At 52.1% G+C, this 22,965-nt stretch overlaps 5 protein-coding genes across 5 annotated transcripts; all 5 read left to right on the forward strand.

Moving 5' to 3' along the window:
- Window positions 1-2,518: 2,518 nt before the first annotated feature.
- Window positions 2,519-3,783, forward strand: J4E90_010477 (uncharacterized protein; the record flags this gene model as incomplete). The annotated part of the gene is made up of 2 exons (XM_051439989.1): window positions 2,519-2,527; window positions 2,674-3,783. 2 exons carry the CDS (start codon window positions 2,519-2,521, stop codon window positions 3,781-3,783), a joined length of 1,119 nt encoding a protein of 372 aa, XP_051286211.1.
- Window positions 3,784-5,185: 1,402 nt separating this feature from the next.
- On the forward strand, window positions 5,186-6,947 carry J4E90_010478 (uncharacterized protein; the record flags this gene model as incomplete). The annotated part of the gene is made up of 4 exons (XM_051439990.1): window positions 5,186-5,526; window positions 5,585-5,928; window positions 5,992-6,502; window positions 6,554-6,947. 4 exons carry the CDS (start codon window positions 5,186-5,188, stop codon window positions 6,945-6,947), a joined length of 1,590 nt encoding a protein of 529 aa, XP_051286212.1.
- A 580-nt stretch (window positions 6,948-7,527) lies between these two features.
- Window positions 7,528-9,324, forward strand: J4E90_010479 (uncharacterized protein; the record flags this gene model as incomplete). Its single annotated transcript, XM_051439991.1, has 4 exons — window positions 7,528-7,717; window positions 7,779-7,878; window positions 7,934-8,749; window positions 8,805-9,324. 4 exons carry the CDS (start codon window positions 7,528-7,530, stop codon window positions 9,322-9,324), a joined length of 1,626 nt encoding a protein of 541 aa, XP_051286213.1.
- Window positions 9,325-13,828: 4,504 nt separating this feature from the next.
- Window positions 13,829-15,689, forward strand: J4E90_010480 (uncharacterized protein; the record flags this gene model as incomplete). Its single annotated transcript, XM_051439992.1, has 3 exons — window positions 13,829-13,855; window positions 13,912-14,106; window positions 14,157-15,689. 3 exons carry the CDS (start codon window positions 13,829-13,831, stop codon window positions 15,687-15,689), a joined length of 1,755 nt encoding a protein of 584 aa, XP_051286214.1.
- Window positions 15,690-16,153: 464 nt separating this feature from the next.
- Window positions 16,154-17,732, forward strand: J4E90_010481 (uncharacterized protein; the record flags this gene model as incomplete). The annotated part of the gene is made up of 2 exons (XM_051439993.1): window positions 16,154-16,336; window positions 16,383-17,732. 2 exons carry the CDS (start codon window positions 16,154-16,156, stop codon window positions 17,730-17,732), a joined length of 1,533 nt encoding a protein of 510 aa, XP_051286215.1.
- Window positions 17,733-22,965: the final 5,233 nt, after the last annotated feature.

Below are 22,965 nucleotides of genomic sequence, written 5' to 3' on the forward strand. Positions count from 1 at the left end.
GTCGCGTATTTGCGAGAGTGGAAACGCGCCCCTGTGCTGGTGGGTGTCGTTCCATTCCATTCGCTTCGATGACGCGACTGCATGGGCCACCGCCAAGGAGAACACAGGCCAGTTCCCGAACACCCAAATTCTTCGCTTCCAGCCCCCCTCCTTCGTGTCTCAGCTCATAAAGGCAACGCGACTTCCTTCGTGTCCTTTCCTCACAACTCCTTCATTCCATCCCCGTTGCGGCTCTGGACTGCTCTTGTTGCTCGCTATGTCTTGACATGGCACAATGTCGACGCGTCGGACGCGATTAGCGTCGACATCTTCCACTATGAATTATCCACCCCCTGAACCCACCCATCCCCTGGTGCCCCTCCAGTCTTGCGAGATAGGAGGTGGTTTTATCTGCAGACGAGGATGTGAACGGACGCATATTTGACTGCCGAAGAACAGGTCCCATGCGCGGAGCAATCCCGTTGGACTGTTGTGCACTAGGCGTGTCGCCATGTGATCCGCTGACCTACTCGGCTGGGATTGGCACAGGTGTTGGCTTGGAGGGTAAGTCTTCTCTCAGTCCAACGCAATGCTTTCAGCACTGACTAAGCAACCAGAATTGTTTGAATCGTCACGATTGTTAAAATCCACAATGTCGCTAGGGATTTGAGACTCTGCTCTGCGGAACTTAGTCTCTCCCTAGGTCAGACGGTGGTCCTATACGAACCATATGAACCGAACGCGTCAACATTTCATGGACCTCGCAAGCAGGGGATTTCCCCCGACACTGAGATATGGGGTGTTTAGAGGCTGGACCTCTTGTTCACAAGAGCTTTCGGCAGTCTTAGATCCCTATCTCAGAGGAAGAAGCCAACAGATATGAAGCCGTCCTCGGACGGTCTTCGATAGGCCGCATGGTCCCTGGCACATTTTGCTACAAGGCACCCGTGGGTTGACGAGTTCAACTTTGTGGCCATGCACGAGAGCCACCTGTGTGGAGGCTCTCCCATGAGCTGACCCTTCCCTATCGTTGAGGCTAGCGCGTGAGCGTGGGACTCGACGATGGGGCTGTGTAGTCGGGTGCATGGCTCAGAACGACTGTTAACGCCCTCTAACAGTCGGTTTCGCTGCGGCGGAATCGGAGGGAGCGACTCGCCCATACGTCGGATGCTACCCTGCCATCAGGCAATGGCCCCGGTCGACTACGCGAACTCCCCCTCCAACGATTGGTGGCAATGGATGGCTGTATCCGTCACTATCGACAAGGCGACGCACTACGTTCCAGCGCCTTTCGCGGTGAGGTTGCTGCAGCGGCCTCAAAAGCGAGAAGCTCTTATACTTCGGGAGGCTCAACCCGGAGATGGGGCATGGAACAGGTCTGACCAACCCGTACGGCATTGGAACCTTGAGTTCCAGCCGATCAATTGGTTACAACTCCTTCGGGATGTTGTCTGAGGACTGTGGGCTTATGCTTCGTGTCGACTTCGTCGGCATTTAGCTACTGAGGGCTTTTGAGCACATACACGTTATACACGTTATACACGCTGTGGTTCTATGGTTCGTCATACACGCTATGCACGTCATACACGTTACACACGCTATACACGTTATACATGTCCGTCCCTGTGGGGTGTTGGCTTTGAGGGAGTTGTCTCTTTTGACCTTGACCTCTTCTCATCCTTCTTCCATTGTCTATAATGGGGGATCGATATCCGCTTCTAAAATTGCTAGAGCTTGCCATTACGGATTTTCACGTTGAGCAAGTGTGGACAGTGAAGCAAGATTAAACAACCTCATTTACCCCCTTCAAGGTGGTGAGGCCTTTGTTCCTCAACCCCGTTGAGCCGATTTGATGGCTTAAGGGCGAGGAATGGAGGAGACATACTTTTGTCTCACCAAACTCTTTGGTAGTGACAATGTTTTGCGGTTTACGTTTGTTGCATTTGCTGTGATGTCGCGATGTCGCTGGCTCGCTGCGCGGCTTCGGTTGGCTGTGTTATTGTACAGTCTCCGTCCGCACGACCAGGCGCGTTGCTTCCGCTATCACACCTGGCGATCGCATGGTGTTGATGATTGCCAATGCTTCTTCAATGCAACAGTCCATTCACATTACTCGATGCTATGATTGGATGGACATCATAGAAAGTGTATCATTGGTCGTAACACAAACTTCTAGCATTATGTCTCGCCCGTAGATGCCTATGTCGCACAATTCCACTCTTGCAATTAAGTGAACCAATAGAGCCACCCCAGCCTTGCAGCTGCCGCCTGCCGAGGTGGTGCATGCGCGGCTGACGCGACTGCACAGCCCCGTCTCAACATGATCTCTTTCAATTCAGATCGCTCTTCCGTTCTCACACTCATCGATACACTTACTCACACCAACATGATCATTCACTCCATCCCAAAATGAGGCTAATTGACTGCTGTAGCGAACCCTTGCAGATGATCGACTTCCTTGGGCGCCCACCGCATGCGTTCGCCATTCTCTCACACACGTGGGATAGCGAAGAAGTTACCTTCCAGGCTTTCCACCACCATGCCGCGCGTACCGTAGCCAAAGGCTGGACTAAGATCGAGCAGACGTGCCTTGAAGCCCAGCGGTGCGGCTTCAATTATGTTTGGATCGACTCATGCTGTATAGACAAAACCAACAATGCTGAGCTGACCGAGTCCATCAACTCCATGTTTCAGTGGTATAGCGATGCTGCCCTCTGTTTAGTCTATCTGTCCGATTTCGACAATTCCGCCTCCCCGAGCGACCGGAACGCCATGTTGCGTGGTGCCCGCTGGTTCAAGCGCGGATGGACACTGCAGGAAATTGTAGCGTCGCGAACCGTACACTTCTACGACCATGCCTGGTGCTGCTTCGGCACGCAAGAAACACTACGAGACGAGCTGGCGTCCATTACGGGCATCGACGCAGGCTTCCTTTCGCCGCCGCAGCAGCCAGGGGCTTTGGAAATCCGTGACCTTCTCGACGCTTTACCAGTTGGTCGACGCATGGCGTGGGCTGCAGGCCGACAGACCACCAAACCCGAAGACATGGCGTACTGTTTAATCGGGCTATTCGATGTCAGCATGCCCATGCTGTATGGCGAGGGTGCAGAGAAGGCATTCTTTCGTCTACAAGAAGAGATCATTCATAACAGCAACGATCTCAGCCTCTTCGCGTGGACGGCAGCTAACGGATCATCCACGTATCGCGGCATACTGGCTCGCAGCCCGGATGAGTTCGCGAGCCTTGGCAATCTCGTGCTCGAGCAGGACCTCAGGTTCAACCCAGACTATTCCATGTCGAATAAAGGCCTGCGGGTTATCACCGTCCTGATACCCACTGAAGACTCAGAAGACGTCATCATGCCGCTACATTGTTACACTGCTGAAGTCCAAGGAAAGAGAAAAGTATACCTTGGAGTAATTCTTAAACATGAAGGTGCCAGCTCGTACGTCCGCGCAAGACCTCAGATACTTGGCGAATTGATAACGCCGACTTCCACCGCGGGTGGAAATAGCATTTTCGTCGCCAGAAATGTACGGAAGACGGTCGCCACAGGTACACTCAACGGCGCCAGCAGGACTCCTAATGCCTTTTACTTCACGATCCCAAGCATCAACGCTCCGATCCGGTCCAGGCCCCACAAGACAGTTAAACTACTGGAGGTCGAGCCTAGGGAGCTCTGGGATGCCCAGAACAATGTCTTTCTTACGCGTGGGTTGCGGAACTTCACCGCATTTCTCAGGTTCCACGTGATCTCCAAGGTAAGTTACTACGACTACTGGGTCTATTCCAGCCTGTTCTGACCTCAACATTTGAGTATGCAGGCTATCCTTCTTCCACGAAGTGGAACTGTGGCCAACGTAAGTTCAGACTGCACGGGTCAGGTCGTGTTGATATGTGGCTTTGCTGAGAATGTCTCCCCGTGGGTCTTGTTGGACGATCAATATGGCGAGCTGTTTCGGGCCACACTGCACAAGGACTTTCAGACAATGGGCAAGATTGGTGCAAAAGGACCAAGCTTGAGAAATCGGAGCCAAACTGTGGATGCGGCTAACTCTGCTGGTGCAAGGTCAAGACTTGCGAAGGTCCATCTGCGGTGTGATCAAGCTGTTCACAACAAAGAAGTGACTTTGAGGTTAGACCTCGAATTCCACTAATGCTACGCCGCCTTCGGTTTGCTGTTTCACTGAACGGTCCTATAAGTAGGTAACATTTGTAAGGTGCTGAAGCCCTGATGGGTATTCCTTAGCCTGTGGTCTTCGGTACTCATGGTTAAAGGATAGCTGAGCGGTGGCTGAATAATCCCGCAACTGAGAAGGAACCTCGCATAAAAAGCTCTTTCCGGTTCTTCTTCAAAGTCCGTCGAATCTATTACTGTCTACCTTGCACCTATTGTTGAACCATCGCACCTCACAACATCCTTCATTGTTAACCGAAAAATACGCTGCACCGGTGACTCTAGGTATGCTAGTCAGATGAATTCAAAGTGCTCAACCTTACTGTCTACATCTATTGAGATAAGCGTACTGCCTATTTGGCTATGAAGATCAATCACACCCATTGAAACGTGCTGCGTTGAAGCTTATTCATTAGCAATTCGTTACGCGTGTTCTGACATGGCAAAGCTATGCCAAATTTGTTAGGTGGGGTGGTGGGGTACAACAGCCCCTGCTTGCAGTGTGGCGCACACTTCGTTGAGCTCACGTTCGAGGGGAAGCCGGTTTCGCTAAGCACCGTACCATCTCCACCATGTCCCATCCCCCGTCGCACACCGTTGCCCAGCCGCGGTCCGATCTCACGAATCACGTCCTTCGTATATTGGCATACATCGCTGTTATAGCATGGGCAGCGACATGCTTACACACGTCTTTCTATTCCAGGTAGCGACCGCTCCGCTCTCGTACCAAGTATTGCATGGGAACGCGTTAGATTGGCTGTCAGCAGCTAGACCTGCAGCATGCCTGCATCCGCGGTACGTCTTGCCTCGAACGATAGATATTCCCGCGACTACTCCACAGGCACTAAGCTCGTCGAAGCATATGGGCTGCCATCGGGCGCAGGGCGCAAAACTAAAGTTCGCACGGCTCACTCAGCATGAAGTCCAATATGTCCGTGGACGTACTTCTTCGTTCTCGTCTCAAGGGCTAGATCACTTCTCAGCTGTGCACCTTCGTTCGTCTCTGGCACAAGTAGGGTTACCTCAATATGACGTTACTAGCATCGACACCTCTTCTCATCGTCGTCGGTACTATCGTATTCTACACACTCAGCCGCTTCTTCTTGCGCAAGAACAACCATGATCTTCACCTCCCTCCGGGACCCAAAGGCATTCCTCTCATTGGCAACATCAATGACTTACCGAAGCCTGGAATCCTCGAGTGCCATCATTGGCTCAAGCACAAGGACCTCTACGGTCCTATAAGCTCGGTCACGATTCTAGGTCAGACCTTTGTCATCGTCAACGATGCGAATATAGCAGTAGAGCTGCTGAGCAACAGGGCGGCAATTTATTCAGGGCGGCCACATATGGTGTTCAGTGGAGACATGTACGCTTGTGATACGCCTTTACCGTATACGAAGCGGAACTGGCTAACAGACACGCAGGATTGGCTGGACAAAGACGTTGGCAATGCATCAGCCCGATCAGAACTTCAAACACCATCGTCGCAATATCGCGAAAGTAGCCAGCTCTAGCACGTCTCTTGCGGTCTTTGATCGCGTCCAGAACGAAGAAGCTGCACATTTCCTCCTGAATGTTATGGAATCTCCCAACGATCTGTTTGAACACATCAGGAAAGAAGCAGGCGCTGTCATCTTGAGAATCACGTACGGCTATACGCCTAACGCGAAGGGACCGGATCCGCTCGTAGATGTAGCAGGGCAGGCAATGGCCGAGTTTGCTGACGCAAGTGTGCCTGGAAAGTGGCCTGTCGACGTCATGCCGTTCTGTAAGTTTGCCTCTGTACCATCAGGCTACAATGTATGCAGGAACGCACGCTAACTTCGCAAAGTACGTTTCCTTCCAGACTGGTGTCCAGGTACCGGCTTCAAGGGTACAGCTCGGCAGATGGCAAAGACCTTGATACGCACGGCCGAAGAGCCCTACGCTTTCGTCAAGTCGCAGATGCAGGATAAGAAAGCGAAGACATCCTTCCTCTCTCAAGCCATCGAATCTCTCGGCTCAGACGCGTCCATGGAGTACATCAATAAATGGTCCGCTGCATCTATGTACCTTGGCGGCGCGGACACCACTGTATCGTCTTTGATGACGTTTTTCCTAGCCATGGCCGTCTTCCCAGAAGTTCAGAAGAAGGCGCAAGAGGAGCTGGACCGTGTCATTGGCGGAGAGCGACTACCAATCACCAGCGACAAATCAAACTTGCCGTATATTGAGGCCGTGGTGAAGGAGACGCATCGATGGCATCCGGTGGGGCCCATGTCGATACCCCATTCCTGCACGCAAGAGGATAGCATCAATGGGTATAGGATACCGAAAGGAGCGATGATCTTGCCCAACAACTGGTACGTATAATAGTGCGAGAAGCAGACGTATTCGTGGCTGACAGCATGTAGGTGGTTCACACACGACCCAAACGTCTACCCCGATCCCATGACCTTCCGTCCCGAACGCTACGTCACGACACCAACCCATACCGCGGAGCCCGATCCACGCACATGGACATTTGGCTACGGACGTCGAGTTTGCCCCGGACGCTATGTTGCAGACAACGCTCTTTTTGCGACAATCGCGCAGTCGCTGGCTGTCTTCAATGTCGAGAAGCCTGTCGAGAATGGAAAGGTTGTAGAGCCTAGGGTTGAGTTCGAGCCCGGCGTGATAAGCCATCCAAAGCCGTATCGTGTGAACATCGTACCGAGGAGTGAGAAATGCAGAGAGTTGGTCAAGCAAGCGGAGGAGGTGTACCCATGGGGCGAAAGTGATGCTGAGACTTTGAGGGATCTGAGCTAGATGCGAATAGTCGAAGTGGTACAACGCCTTCCGAGGTGGAGAACTAGGTTCAACATGTACTCATCGCGCGTGTCCGGAAAGTCGCGTCTAAGCAGACGGACTTGGCTGTTCACGCGTAATCATTCGATGTCGCCTAGGTATGCACTACTGCTGTAGATAATTCCACGTATAAGATACTTGTAGTGTAGTAATGAATGCAAGCCAAGAACGATGGGAATTGATTCTGGGTACGGCATATGAAGTTGTCGCGACTGCCATTCGGGAAGTGGAGGACGGTCTATCCTCCTTTGGACAAGCGTTCCCGAACTCGAGCCGCAACCCAGGTTAATCGAACGCGTGCATGCACGCGGTCGTCACCGACAGAAAAAGAGGCTGGCAGCTACCCCGGCTTTTCACGCATTTACCCCAGTAAATTCCCCGCATACAGTGCAGATCTCCAACGAAGATACCAGAAAATTGACCGAGGCCATGCTTTTCAATTGCCGCATGACGTCCCAGTCAAGATCTCCGTTGCCGGCGACGCTCATAAACAACGCGCAGACTGCCTTTATGGTGTGGCAGCAACGATCGAACGCCCACGATGTTACCCTCAATCAAGCGCTCTCTTGCTGTTGCAGCTCTCGGTGCTTTTCTAAAGGCCGAGGCTGCTCACATCTCCTCCAGGACAAAACCAATTGCGATTCCAAAGTCTGCACCCAACGATGCCGGTGTTCCCTTGGACTCTTTCGTCTCGTATTCCTTCGAGTTCTCGTCATGGCCGGATTTTGCTGGTATGTCTCCTACAAAATGCAAAATCGTCACGACAGCTTGACTGACGACCATTGCTTCTAGGCAATTTGTCGCATCCCAATGCCTTCTCATACAACCTCATGAGCAACCTTGGCAAGTTGCAAGGCTCAATGCCGATTGCTCGCGTCGGCGGCAACACACAGTAAGACGTCCCCTTCATCCCGATTCTAGATACATGTAGCTTACTCAAGAATTAGGGATATCGCCATCTTCGATGAATCGCTCGAGACCAGCATCGTCGGCATCATTCGCCCAAACATCTCCGCCGACTACCCGACCATCATCACCATTGGCCCGTCCTACTTCGAGTCCTACAAAACCATGCCTGAGGGCACGCGATTTGTTCACGGCTTCAACATGGGCGCCAACTCCAGCGCTGCAAGGGCCGCGACATGGGCATCTGTTTCACATGCATGCAAAGCGATAGGAAGCGACCTGCTGTTTTGGGAGTACGGCAACGAGCCCGATCTCTTCACTGCTTCTGGATACCGACCTGACGACTGGGCCGAGGCGGACTACGTCACCGAGTGGTTAAACGGCACGACTGCCATTGAAGAAGCCACCAAAGCAGCATGCCCAGAACTCGCAGGAACCAAATTCATGGCACCGAGCTTCGCAGGCATTGGAGTCAACGACTACTTCAGATTAGACCCCGTTGAAGTCTTCAAGCAAGGATTAGACGAGAAGCAGAACATCGGCCTGATCGCTTCGCACAACTACATGGGCGTCTCCACCAACCCTGGCATCACACTACAAGGCACGTTGATGAACCACAGCAGTGTCCTCGCCAAGGCAGACGAGCAGATCGGTGTGAAAGATGGTATCAAGGCGCTAGGAGCCGCGCTGGCCCCAAACGTGCCCTTCGTCATGGGCGAACACAACTCGCTCGCCCGACAGGGGCGACCTGGTCTGAGCAACGGCTTCGGTGCTGCGTTGTGGGGTGTAGACTGGAACACCTATCTGGCGTCGCAGAACCTTACCCGCTCTCACATGCATCAAGGAACAAACTACCGGTAAGTGACGATTCCTCCAGCATGAAACCGTTCGTAAGCTGACAGCATCCCAAAGCTACCAATCCTGGCAACCAATCGAAACGAACCTCACAGCAAGAGGCACCAAGCCGCCATACTACGGCAACGTCGCCGTCGCAGCTTTCATGCACAAACCCTCATCCGAGTCTGAACTCAAGATCTCCTCGCTGCCCTCATCTTCCATCTACGCAACCCAATACGCCGCCCACGTCGACGACACGCTCGCCCGCATTCTCCTCGTTGACCTAAACACATACAACACGACCGCCGATAACAACTACACCACACCATTTGCGCGCCCGGTGGAGAAGTACTCCTTCCAGCTTCCCAGTGACTGCAAGGGCGAAGCGCAAGTGCAGAGGTTGTTGGCGAACGGAAGTGATGCTATCACGGGTATCACGTGGGATGGGTATAGTTATAACTATGAGCTCGATGAGGGAAAGCCTGTGCGTATGGAGAATGTGACGTGTGGGGAGAGTGTAAAGGTGGATGGGAAGGGTATGATTAGTGTGGAGGTGCCGTGGAGTAGTGCTGCGATTGTTAGTCTGGACTGCTGAGGAATGTTGCGCCCTTAGAGCAGTCGAGAATGACCAATGAACATATATCCACTTCTTTACACGTGGCGATATAATTCTCAGTGATTCAAGATGATGTTTGATATGAACTCCAAATGACGAGCTAACCCCTGCAGTTGAACTCGGCAACAACTTCACATCCACAACCGGGGTTCGGCTGTGCGGCTTCCACCCAAGCACACGGGTTATCGCAGTAGCAAATTGGAGGACTAGATTGAGATTAGCGAGAAGAAGAGGGAAAAGTCGAGACAATTCAACTTACAACATATCCGCAGGCGTAGCCCTAATCCTCTCCGCCTCCTCCCCAAAGTCCCTCCTCCCACCATGCTTAAACTCCGTCCAAACACTCTCCCACTCCCACCTCGTACTATTCTTCACATCCCCACTCACACTCACCATCGGCACATTCCCGCCTTTCCCATACCCCAGCGCAAACTTCTCATACAGCAGCGTGAGAAACGCGTCCACCCACACTTTCTGACAAAGCATGACGACGGGATTGAGTTTGAACTGCGTAACGGGATGTAGTCCATCGCCGAAGAACTGGAAATGGAGGGGAGCTTGGAAGTGCAGGTCGAGGTAGTCGATGGTATTAATGTCCGTTAAGACACGCAGGCTATTAGCTTTCCCAGCGGGAAGCGGCGCGAATGCCAGTCCAGCGGTAGTTTTATACCCGAGAAGACGGAGGTATGCGCGGTCGTTGAAGTTCAGCGAGACCCGACGAAGTGTGTTGAATGCGTGGGTGGAGAGGTGGGGTATCGTTCGGGTTAGCGTTGCTACATTGCCGAAGTTTTTGGTTGTGCTTTCCCAGATTGTCTTGCGGGCTTCGAGGCTGAAGGCTTTGCTGACGAGGCGGAGGGTTTTGATCCAGTGGGTGGAGGAGCGGGTTGAGCCGTAGGGACGGCTGGATTGGAGGTGCTGGCAGTATACTTTGTCTCGGAGTCTTGGGGCGTTGATGGATAGGCCCCGCGGCCAGATGTTAGGGTTTGGTTGCGCGTCTTCTGCAGATGTGGGAAGTGGTGTGTTGTTTTGATCATGTTGTGATGCAGGTGCTGCATCATGTGCATGGAGGCCAGCGTTCCGAGGTGTTTCCGACTCTTCAGCGACTCGATAATCAGGCCATAATACCGGCCCTATCGATGCTTCAAAGACCATAAACCGCAGTTCACGCGGAAGATCCATAAATCGAAACGACGTGTGGTAACGATCGAACCACTCATTAAATAGGCCACGGTGCGTGATGTCCCCACCGTATCGCTTTATCAGCCACGATCTAGCAGATATGAACATGTCCTCAGCCATCCCAAGGGTCTGAATATCGAGCTCTGGCTCCTCGTTGCTGGACCTCCATCGCGTAACTATGTCATGCCTGGCCGCGCTCCCGTCTGGCCCTGTTTCGAAAATGGTGAAGTTTTGAACAACACGTTTAGCATGGTGAACAGGACGAATACCAGCGCGTCGCTCGATTCGAACGCCTTGTGTATTCGTGTAGAAGTTGAAACTATTCCGGCGCTCTTCATTCAGCATGAGTCTTAGTTTTGGTAGTGCATATGGTATGCTCTTTAGCTGTTCCTGCTTCTCAAGTTAGTCTTGTTTTGTAGAAAGACCGAACGCGCGATAGCTTACTTGTACAGGTCTCGGCGGTGTAGTACTGGGAGGAACCCGGGTTCTGTCGACTACCAATTGACTGGCGTGATTGGGGCTCTGCCAATATGGCGCGTGGACGGACCACGCGTCAGACATTCTCTAAGTGTCTGATGATGAGTGTATGTTTTGGGTATCAAGAAAAGATGGTAATGCGCATCGTATACATCCTCATCTATGGGTGGAGTGGCGGTGTGGTGGCGTCCTTTCTGTAGGTAGTGACGGGTCATGATCCACCCTGCGCTTTGACCACGCCCCGCACATCCCGCACCGCGACTTCGTAGTGGGCACGCTACCGCGATGGTGTTGTACCGGAAGGGATGGACCGCGCAGGCAAAGAGACAGTGAGTGTACTAGCCATCACAACAAAAGACCTTACTAGTGAGTAACAGCATTAACACTAGATCTTGTAATTTGCTTGTTTGATCCTAATGGAGTCTCCAGACCCGTTCGGGTTTTTACATACATGAGGTGCGTGCATCACATCTCGTGATCGATGTGATTGACCGCGTGCCGAAAGACCTCGGTTTGCTATCGCCTCAAGTACGTAGGAGGGATCTGTGGCAGAACATGCCGCCAGCAAAGCATATGCCAAGGCGGTAACGGTGCTTCGGTCTGGAATCCTAACGGATTGTGTCTGCTCCACCGTGTGCCCCAATCCTTCGCCCACTTCCATTGATTATTATGACCTGAGAGATTTCCTGATCTCTCAAGTAGTTCCTGAACCTCGCTGTCGAGATCGAACGGCGAGTGCAATGTGAAGTTACACCTGACTGGAGCACTATCCGTGGAAAGCGTACGAATCATCTCAGGCAGCCCGCTGAAGGCAAAAGCCTGGTGAAGGCGCCTATTCAGCCACGAAGGACTGAACGCGAATACATCGAGGGAGTAACATATTTCCAGTGCAGCTTGCCATGCGGCATCCCGCTGCACGATTCGGAACACGTTAGCTGTGTGGTTTGGAATGGGGTCTCCATCTAGTACAAGCGTATGCGAACCTTCCGGCATCCCGAGAGATTGTAAAGCCATTACTTCAGTCACCCATTTTCCTATCGACTTTGTGACGTTATAAGCGCGCAAACGGTCGCCCCGAAAGTCGCTGCTGTCCTGGTCACTTTTTGCGGCTGTGATGTACTTCCGGATGTCGTATTGACCGCGGCGAGAAACCAGGAACACGGCTTTCCATAGGTCTACGTGGCGTTCAATCCGGAGTGATCTGTTTTCTTGGCATATGGGAATGAAACCTCGACTGTGGCATTCGGGTTGTGCTACCGATACGTTGTTTTCCTTAAGGATAATCTTGCGGACGAAAGATCGGATATTCTTGGTGCAGGAAGCGAGGAACTGCAGTGCCACAGCAGCTGCTGAATAGTTATAGCACGTGTTCTCGTGAGGTCGCTCAGTCTCCAAGAAGCTGGGCAGCATATCTGACAAGCGCTCGAGCTCAGCATGATCGAGAATGCGCCAGGGCCGGAGATCTGCGTCCCTTAGTCGCAACAGATCGTGACATCCTCTCAGGGGCCAGCGCACAACTCTGTCCGGTAAATCCTTGACAGTCTCCGCGTAGTCAGGGCATTCGGACATCAAGTCCAGAATGTGTTCCACAAAGTCATCCCAGCTGGACCTGGCTTCACCATAGCTATCTTTGTATTCTCCGTGTGTGTAAGAATGTCCCCTGCGCACCCATTCATCGATGAGTCCGGCAAATTGTGGGTAGCTTTTGGCGGCCGCCTGTGCCATTGGTCGCGTAAAGAGTTTGGACTTCTTAAGTAACTGCTCGAGCAAGACTTGCTTCGAATATCTGAGCATCAGGGCGACATGATGTTGAAGGCCGGCTTTCTCATATGTAGAGGTGGAATTGGTGGAAGAGAAGGTAAGTGCATTCAACTGGAAAGGTAGCCCTTCTAATTCGGAGGCGGCTTGTTTGCAAGTAAACGCCAACGCATAACATACAGGCTCCCCATTCGTTTGCATGAACCTTCGGGTTTCTGAATCGAAGATATAGCCGCCATCGCAGCGGATGTAGTAGTCGTAAATGATATCTCGAAGCTCGCGTGGCAGTCGAAAGATGTGGGGAAGGTTGGACGCAGATGGAGAAGTTGACTTCATGGGGAGTAGATGGCCATCGCTTACAGCGCATATGCCACTCGTATGCGACATGTTTAACAAAATTAGTATAATCAGTCTGAGAGTGTAAAGTTTCGCAAAAAAGCCTTGGGTGCGTGTCGCGATATTAGCGTCGGCTGCTGCCTAAATGTACCTCGCGTGATGCTAGGACGCCTTATATGACGAAGTGTACTTCCGAATGTCGCGCCTAAACCTTTTGGGGTACAGGTAAAGAGTAATGTAGCTACGAATGCGTGTCAATCCACAGCGCGACTGCCATGTTCGTCTAGATCGCCTGCTATGTCTTCAAAGGCGGTCTCTTGTTGCTTCGATGGGGACAGATAGGCTTTGTAATATTGACTCCTCAAGAAGCATGCGCTGTGATTTCAGACCACTAAATGAGAGAGATTCCAAGGTTGGCGAAGGCGCGACGCGTGTGTCATGTCAGGTGCTAGCGCGATGTTGCCCGCGGGCGGATCGCGTCCCCGAGCGTTCGTCAGCCTTCCGGAATGTTCTACGTCATCTTCTTATCTACCACAGCATCCCGAACAACGCCTTCACATATCCACGAAGCGTAATACTACCCAGGCACTGCCATAGCCGTCTACAAAAAACCTTCAATATGGACGTCGAACTGTATGTGTATGATCTTTCTCAAGTAAGTGGCACGCGCGATCTCTCGCGACGCTTTGCAGACGTGTTCAGAGCTGACGGCATCTAGGGTCTTGCGCGAAGCATGTCGCGACAATTCTTGGGCATTCAGGTAAGCCATATATCTTCCAATACTGGGTGCATCCGCTGACACATCCTTCCGAACAGATCGATGCCGTATATCACACCTCAATCGTACTCGACGGCATAGAATACTACTACGGATCAGGCGTGCAGACATGCCGGGCAGGCACCACTCACCATGGCCGGCCGATGGAAGTCATCAAGCTAGGGCAGACTGCGCTTCCTATGGAGGTCATATTGGAGTACCTAGAGTCTTTAAAGGAGATATATACTGCCGAGGTAGGGTGCCTTTCGCATGCATGCTCTGGGTATGCTGACCGTCAACCCAGTCATACGATCTTTTCGCGCACAACTGCAACAACTTCTCCAACGACTTCGCCATGTTCCTTGTCGGCAAGGGAATACCAGACCACATCACTTCCCTCCCACAGACCGTCTTGAACACGCCGTTCGGACAGATGCTCAAACCGCAAATCGACGCCGCTATGCGACCCATCGTCCAAGCGCCCACACCGCAGCCGGTACAACCGCAAGCCCATACGAAAGCGTCGACCGCAAGTACATCCAACGGGGTCTCTTCTGGGGGCAGTGCTTTGGAAATGAACACGGGTAGGGTCAACAACATAACAGCACTGAAGGACGTAGACCGCCTTCTCGATCTCGCGAAAGACCGTTGCGCCATCATCTTCTTCACGAGCTCCACATGCGCGCCATGCAAGTTGGTGTACCAACCGTACGACGACCTCGCCGCCGGGACTGGCACCAAGTGTGTCTTCATCAAAATCGACTTCAGCCACGCCGATCGCTCCATCAACGCCCGCTACCCGAACGTTCGCGCAACCCCGACATTCATAACATACCTCAAGGGCGAAAAGCGAGACGAGTGGAGTGGGGCTGATCCGAGGCAGCTGCGGAATAACGTGGAGATGCTGGTCAATGCTGCGTTCCCAACGCACCCACATCTCGAGAAGAGCACACCCATGCTGTTGCGGCAAAGCCAAAGGCCTGTCAAGTTCACCAAGGTGCCCCCACTGGAGAAGCTTGTCGCGAAGATGGGAGATGCAGGAAAAGAGCCAGCTGTCTCGTCAGTGGTATCCTTCATACAGACTCGCGAACAATCTGGGGCCATAGAAGCACCTCTGGGGGATCTGCCGCAGTTCGCAAACTTCCTGAGGAACAGCACCTCAGTACTCCCACCAGAGCTTCTGTTCACGGCCCTAGATCTGCTCAGGGTGGCCTTGACCGACGTCCGCGTGGCCGGCTTCTTCGCGGAAGAACACAAAGGAGCAACTGGCACACCTGCCACTATACACCATCTGCTGGACCACGTCGACAAGCTCGGCAATTCCGCGCCTTACCCTCTTAGACTTACGACATTGCATCTCGCATGCAATCTCTTCTCGTCGCCACTCTTCATACCACACCTCCTCTCTCCCCCGCTCTCATCAACGCTAATCTCCATCCTAACAACCGCGCTCCTCGACGAGAAACACCCCGCGCTCAAAGCCTCGGCTCTCAGCCTAGCCATGAACATGGCATCTTCGCACCATCAGATACGCATGAAGAAGCACAGCGCAAACCCCTCCGCCTCGTTATCTTCCGAGGCCGAACTGCCGGACGCGGAACAAGGCGAGCTCTTGGCTTCTCTACTGGAGAACATTGGCACCGAAGAGCAGTGGAGCGAGAACCAGAAGATGGGTGTTATATGTGTTGGTTGGCTCGTGTATGCCGCGGATATGCAGGGTGAATTGAGAGATACGTGGAAGGTTATGGATGCTGCGGGTACGATTGGGAAGGTTCAAGCAAAGGCCGGTGAGGATAGCTTGATGGTTAAGGAGGTAAAGGGGCTGTTGGAGGTATAACTTGTAGTGATATAATGATGGACATTATGATGTTACTTTCACGCCTTTTGAAACCTCCCTGTGGGTACCATAGCGGACACTACCGAGGGCTTACAGTGATGACGCACTGCCTCATGGTTCTAGTCTGTAATCCAATTACACGTTGATGAGAAGAGGAAGGCCTCCGGTTGTATCTCAGCCTGTTGTGTTCAGCAGCCTTGATGTGATCACAAAAGAAACCAAGAAGTTCTGAAACCTACTTGTCTCCAACACTGCGATGTGGGACGTTGAAGGCGACTCGCCAATCGTTGTCATTATTGATCCATGGTACGTTCCCAATCCCACGTGCGCAATCGTAATGCGCCCTTCACAGACTTTTCGGACTCATGCTAATCCCAGTCATACATACCTCGCAACGACCATCGGCCCAGCCTGCTCACCTTTATCATCTATTCCGCTCACTCTCGCCCCTTCGTGCCGACGTCATGTGCGACGAAAACTCTAAATGCCCTCCGACTGCGATCCCTCCAAGTGTCTACAAGGAACTTGCATCACCATACCGCGACGAAGATGAGATGGATGACGAAACTATCTCCGCTCTCATAAATGAATATCATCTGAGTCAAGAAGTTGTCCTTCTGAAGCTTGGAGGCTCAGAAGTAACGCTGGTATGTACGTCTCCGCGTCTTCTTCTGTTACTGCTAACGTTTCCAGGACCCGATACTCGCGCGTCTGCAATGCATACTAGACGAAGAATGCATACAAAGCCCTACTTTCGCCACGAGAGTTTCCAACTGCATGATCATACCTGTTGCACAAGAAATACTTGTCACCGAAGTCGGTTACTATTCGCATTGCAGAATTTATTTCCCCGCTAGTAAGGCTAAGTATAATCTGTTTGTACGGCGAGGGCACCTGCAAGACGCTTCTGAGCTAGAGTTATACGAAGAAGAAAGCTACAACGTGTACGAAGAGTATCTTTATCCAGGCTCACAGTGCTACTGGGTATCTGCTAGGCAGTGGATAAGAGACCTTTACAGTGGACATGCCGTCAGACAGACGGAGCTAGAAGTATTTCAAAACAGCACCGGACTGCCTTTCCGGTTCATGGATCTGCCAGTGGAGCTGCGATTGCTAGTATACGAACTTGTAGTCGGGAAGCAGATTTGGCCGCATCTTGCTAACCGCCGATCTGATCCGGCAATCTGTAATCACGAAGACCACGGCCACCACGGGGCTAGCCGAATCATCTTTGACGAGACTAAAGACTACTCCAAAGGACTCTTCGATGCTATACACCCAATAGCCTTTGCTACGTACCGGAGGGAGGTCAATCCCGTCGGTGTCTGCGCCCCGCCAGAGGACTCGCACGCCGGGATTGGTGCGACACGGGCGGACGAGATATCAGCAACCAGCTTGATGCTTGTCAACCACAAGGTCCGTAACGAAGTCGCAGTCGTCGTCTGGGGTATGTCGACTAAGCGCTTCAGTCTACTCTACGTCCTCAACGACGTCGTTTTATACTACAAGACCTACTGCACACAACAGGAACAAGTATGTCCGGCGTTCACTCCCCAAGGCTACTCCCTCCTAAGTTACATATCACTCAGTCTCACCAACGACGAGTACCTCGGATTCGTCGGCTACGACACTTGTCACCATTCCGATGGAGCTATCAAAAGCAAGGCATCATACACGAATCAAGATTGTCTAAAGCAACTAACAACTATTACCACTCTGCGCCACCTAAACCTCCAATTCCAGGTCCTGAAACCAGAACACTACACCATCTCGAGAAAAGTCTCCTGGGACCCATGGGGTCTTCAAGACCCCGAACGGAGAATCTCGTGCCAGAAGAAACTCGTTGATATCGTATCAACACTTGGCTACGAGCTGTTGCAACGGATCAAGAAAGTCACGATTTCAGGACACGTTAAGAAGTCGAACCATGTGAAATGGGATCCGCTCTTGCGGGATAGGGAGTTGGAGAGTGCGCCTCGTGAGAGGTGTGATATGGAAGGTGAGGTGGCGAAGATTCTGGCAATACCCGCGGCGGAATTGTGAGTGTGATATACCTAGGTACGCTGTCGTGAAGGTGTTGTTTAGCTGACAGAATTGTTTAGGCCACCGATTTGCGAGTGCAAGACGCCGTGTGCGTGGTGGAAGGATAGGAATGGAGAGTGGGGGGATGCTTCTTATGGATTTGAGTGTGAAGACTGATGTTGGTAATATACTAGGTACAACCGTCCAAGATGTAGAAGGTTATAATTCATTATCATATTTGAAGCTCGATCTTCTAGCAGCCGAGGACACGGTGCAGTCGAAGCATATGCCATGGTGGCAATGGGACTGCCGTATCGAATCCTTCCTGTTCGTGCGTGTCCCAATTGCGGTCCCAGTCCTGTGCAGTCCAGGTGCTATGCTCCTCCAAGAGCCTTTCAACGTCATACGAAGGGCCTAATTCGAAGTTGCAACTGACGAGAGCATCCTCCTTCGCCAAGTTGTCGATGATACCCGAGAGGCCTTCGTATAGATATGTGACCTGGAGCCGACGCTTCTGCCAAGATGGTGTTGGCAGCAGACCACGAGAGTAGGCGGTGTCCAGGGCACATTGCCAAGCGATGTCTCGTTGCACTACCCGGAATGCATCGGCTGTGGGTGTGTCCGGTGAAGTAGGCTCGCCTTCGAAGACAAGACGAAATGAACCCTCCGGCATCCCGAGGTTGGGCAAAGCCAGGGCTTCCGCCATCCATGCGCCCACCGCTTTGGAGATGTGTCTTGAAAGCAAACGATCATTTCCAATGCTTGCCATGGCATGTTGATCTAGCTCACCATTTTCTCCGCAAATCTCGCTTACTAGCCCGTACTCGAACCTCTTATCAGGCGTTACTGGGAATGCGTTTCGCCAAAGACTGATAACGCGCTTGACACGAAGCTTCGGGTTAGACTGACACAGTTCTATGAACCCTCTTCCATGACTCTTTGCGTATGCCACAGTTTCGTGGTTTTCTAGAAGCGTGATGCTTCTTATCTCGCTTCGCAGAGTGTTTGGGAGGGTGTAAAGGAAGCGAAGCGCAATAGAAGCCGCAGAGTATGTGAACTTCGCTTGGGGTTCGAAAAAAGGTCGCTCGAGGTTGAGGTTGAGGATGCTTGCTAATCGCTCAAGCTCAGTGGGATCAGGAATGAGCCAAGGCTTTGGTGACGCATCATTTACTTCAGTTGCGCGGCAGATGAATTCTTTATCCCAGAGTTCTGGTATAACGGGCGCTCTTGCGACGAACCAAGGATGTTTTGGTATCAGATCCAGAATGCGGTGTACGAAAATAGGGATGAACCAAGGTCTCCATGATGCGCGATCCACTCGATTGAGGCGATGCGTAACCCAGATTCGGGGTATAGCAGAAGCTCTTTCGACGAAAAGAGGATGTTTTGACATCAAATCCAGAAGATAGTGTTTGAAATCCATCCAGACAGAAGGGGCCTCCCCACAATGGAAAACCTTCTTGTGGAAGATAGGAATATCACTTCCTGGACTCCAGCCGTCGAATACCGGCGCAAATTGTGGATACGCTTTGACTGCTAACTCCACCATATCGCGGGTAAGAAGCTGAGATACGAGCGAACGAAGCATGATCTCCTTCCGGTGTCCAAGACCATCAACCACAGCATGATGTACACCTGCAGCCACCTGTTCGCGCTGCAAGTCAGACGTTGAAAACGTAATTGTGTTGATGCGAAAGGCGAGACCTCGGACTTCGCACGCGACCTGGCGACAGGTATAGGAGAGGGACAGCAATATAGGTGAATTATCGGCCTGTGTGAGTTTTCCGAGCTCAGCATCGTAGAGGTAGCCGTTTTCGACTGCAAAATATTGCTCGTAGATCATATCGCGAAGTTCGCGCGGCAGTCGGAGGAGGCTAAAGGACATCGTTTGTATAGCGTCGCGACTCGGTTTGGTGAAGTCTTGTAGACTGATGAGCTGAGCGTAACGGAGTAGGAGGTTGAGTAGTTGTGCAAAGTGCCACAGACCGGGCGCTTTTTGCAGAAGTGTATCCAGGTGCGTGGAGCCGCGTAGTCTGGTAGAGAGGCCCGCTTCCACACAAAACCTGCTCAGCCACGCACCCAGAATTCCAGCAGAATCACTCTCGAAAGACCAGATGGCGAGAATATTCTGATATGAAAACCATATTATAGACTACGTAAAGATAAGGACGTTAAAAGTGTGTGATATAACGTTAACGTAGGCTCTGGGGTGTTTAGTGCTTTTCTTAGGTTGGCGTGCTCGGATGGAGTGCGCACGCGTTACCGTTCATAGGCAAGCCTCGGCTCGCCCCACCTTCCGTACAATTCCCCCAATTTCGCCACAGCAACAACGACGTATCAGCACAACATGCAGGCATGAAGCCGTAACATCACACTAGACAAGAGGATCGGCTAAGCAAAGGATTCCATTGAAGTTGATTGTAGATTACACGCTTGATGAATGCCTTGGCCCTTGGTTCGCAGTTGACACTGAATGCCACTCTTGTTCCAACGAATCCCAAAGCCTAGGGCCTCCAAATGACATGTCCCCAACGAAGCACATGCCAAGGTGGTAGTGGTGGCTCAGTCTGGAACACTTTCGGCTTGTGTGAGTCCCAGCTTATATCCCAGTAATGCGCAGACCATCCTCTGTTCTCTTCTAGTAGTTGCTCAACATCGTAAGGTGGAGGGAGCTCAAAGTTGGTTCTGATGAGCGGGCTATTGGTGGAAAGAGCTCGAACTGCTTCTGGTAGTCCTTCATAGATGAAACCACGGGTACCTAGTCGCCGATCGAGCCAGGAAGGTTGCGGTAGAATTCCCCGGGCGTAGCAGGTATCGAGGGCGGTCTGCCATGCGACGTCGCGCTGAATTACGTGGAAGGCGCGCGATGAAAGCTCTGGCACAGGATCGCCATCGAGAACGAGAGTGAAAGAGCCATGTGGCATGCCGAGCGACACAAGGGTCTCTGCCTCCTTTATCCACGTACCCATCGCCTTAGTCATGTCCTCGGCGTAACATCTGGTGAGGAACAAATGCCCCTCATCACCTTTATCAAACAAGCTTTGATCGTTTTCCAAATAACTGGACAAGTTATGCGAAGCGATAGGGAAGACATTGCTCCAAAGACTGGCGCGGCGTTCAACTTTGAGCTGTGGATATGTCTGACAGAAAGGGATGAATCCTCTGCCATGGCTCTCAGGAAGCGATATCGATTCGCGGTTCTCAATCAACAGGATCTCCCGAATGTTCTCGCGTGTAGTCTCGGGCGCGGAGTGCAGAAAGAGAAGAGCTCTTGAGGCTGCCGAATAAGCGTGCTTTGTGCGAGCAGAAAGGTGGAAAGTGTCGAAGGGCTGTCCCGAGATCCTCCGCAGCCTCGCAATTTCCGTGCCGTCTGGGATTTCCCAAGGTCTAGTATCAACATCGCTAACCAGATGATATTCGTTGTTCTTGAACGGCAGCTCAGACCATACTCTAGCATTCTTCAGAAATTCAGGGTGCTGAGAGACTAGATCCAAGGTGAAGGCTACAAAGTCGTGCCAAATGGACGGAGCCTCACCACATATCAGGTAAGGCCTAAACAGGGCGCGATGGATTATCGAGTGACGCGGCGACTGCCAGTGACCAATCACCGGCGAGAATTGCGGATACGCTTCCCTCGCCGTCTGTGCTTGCTCTTCGCTGAGATAGTCATGCGTTGCGTAGTTGAGTATCGACTCTTTGATGTAGCAAATGGCATTGTTGCTTGCATGGAGCAAGACGGCATCTTCCTGCGTGGCATCCGAGTGGAAAGTCGTGAACCGAAGTGTATTGGTTCGCAGGGCAAGGCCGTGGGTTTCGGCGGCGATTTGCCGGCAGCTCAGCACGAGAGACAATTCGATCGGTTGATCGTCGGCTTAGCTTGTTCGTTTCGAAAACGTGTGTATAGCCCCCATCACAGCTGAAGTAGTAATCGTAGATGTGGTTGCGCAGCTCGCGCGGCAGTTGTAGAAGAGGCGACATGATGGTGATGGTGTCGTTGAGTATATTCGTCCTCTACAAATGCAGCCTCGGCTTGGTGAACTAGCCGGCGGTTAGCTGGGGGCGAGGCCGTGTCGCGTTTGAATACTCACATTCTTTTGCGGGCGATGTGAATGCGGCTCAGACTCGGAGGGGGGGTGGTCTTGAATTGAGCTAGTTGTAAAAGGTGTGCTTTGGTAGGCGGGCTGATTGCGATAGCGTAGAGATTTGCGAGTGAGACCACTGATTTGCAACTAATACAGCATCGTAGATTTGTGATAAAGACGTTGTTCGATGTTGTACTTGAGGAAAGACGAAACTTTTAGGCCTGCAACAAAATTCTTTGCTCCTCCACCTGTACCATGGTACTAACATTAGGCTGCTGTCTTGGCGAACTTGCAACACCGGTAATGCCACTGAACCTGATCCAAAGAAATAGTCCACCAGTCCATTGGTCCACCATCACTGGTCCGCAACTACAGCATCACCCGTAGCCATTTGAGCACATGCCACGGAGGCAATGGATCCTCGGTTTGGAAGCTATGCGGCTGGTGCCAGTCCCAACTCAGTTGCCACTGTTGTAAAGACCAACCACGGTGCAGCTCAAGAACGCTCTCAACGTCGACCGGTGCACCCGGATCAAAATTGCAGCTGATTGGCCCATTCCAAGTTGACATATCGCGGATCGCAGCTGGAAGCCTTTCGTATTGGTATCCCGCGCAAGTTCGTCGCTTATACCAAGAAGGAGTAGGTAGAAGTCCTCGAGCATACGCAGCGTCAAGTGCTAGTTGCCAGGCAATGTCTTGCTGTACAATCTTGAAGACAGTAGAGGTGTGTTCAAGCGTAGGAGTGCCGTCTAATAGCACGCTGAACGAATCCTGGGGCATCCCGAGTGAAGACAATGCCTGAGCTTCAATGATCCATGCCCCCACTGCCTTGGTGATTGTCGATGAGAATAGACGGTCGTCTTCCATACTATCGATGCCGCGGCGAGACTCGCTGCGTAATATGTAGTCGGCCTGTGAGTCAGGCCTCGCTCGAAGTACGGTGCTCCAAATGTCCACGATACGCCGAACGCGGAGACGCTGATTAGATCGACATAAAGAGATGAAGCCTCTTCCGTGAGACGCCGCGTTCGCGATTGATTCGCAGTCTTCGTGAAGCACAACATTCCGCACTTCGTTACGGCACGAAGACGGTATCGCATGGAGGAAGCGCAGGGCTACGGAGGCCGCCGAGTAGCGATATTCCAAAGAAGGGCAATATGTGAGAGGTTCGA

The sequence above is a fragment of the Alternaria incomplexa genome (genome assembly GCF_024043165.1).
Source record: "Alternaria incomplexa strain BMP 0042 chromosome Unknown scaffold_22, whole genome shotgun sequence".
NCBI lineage: Eukaryota > Fungi > Ascomycota > Dothideomycetes > Pleosporales > Pleosporaceae > Alternaria > Alternaria incomplexa.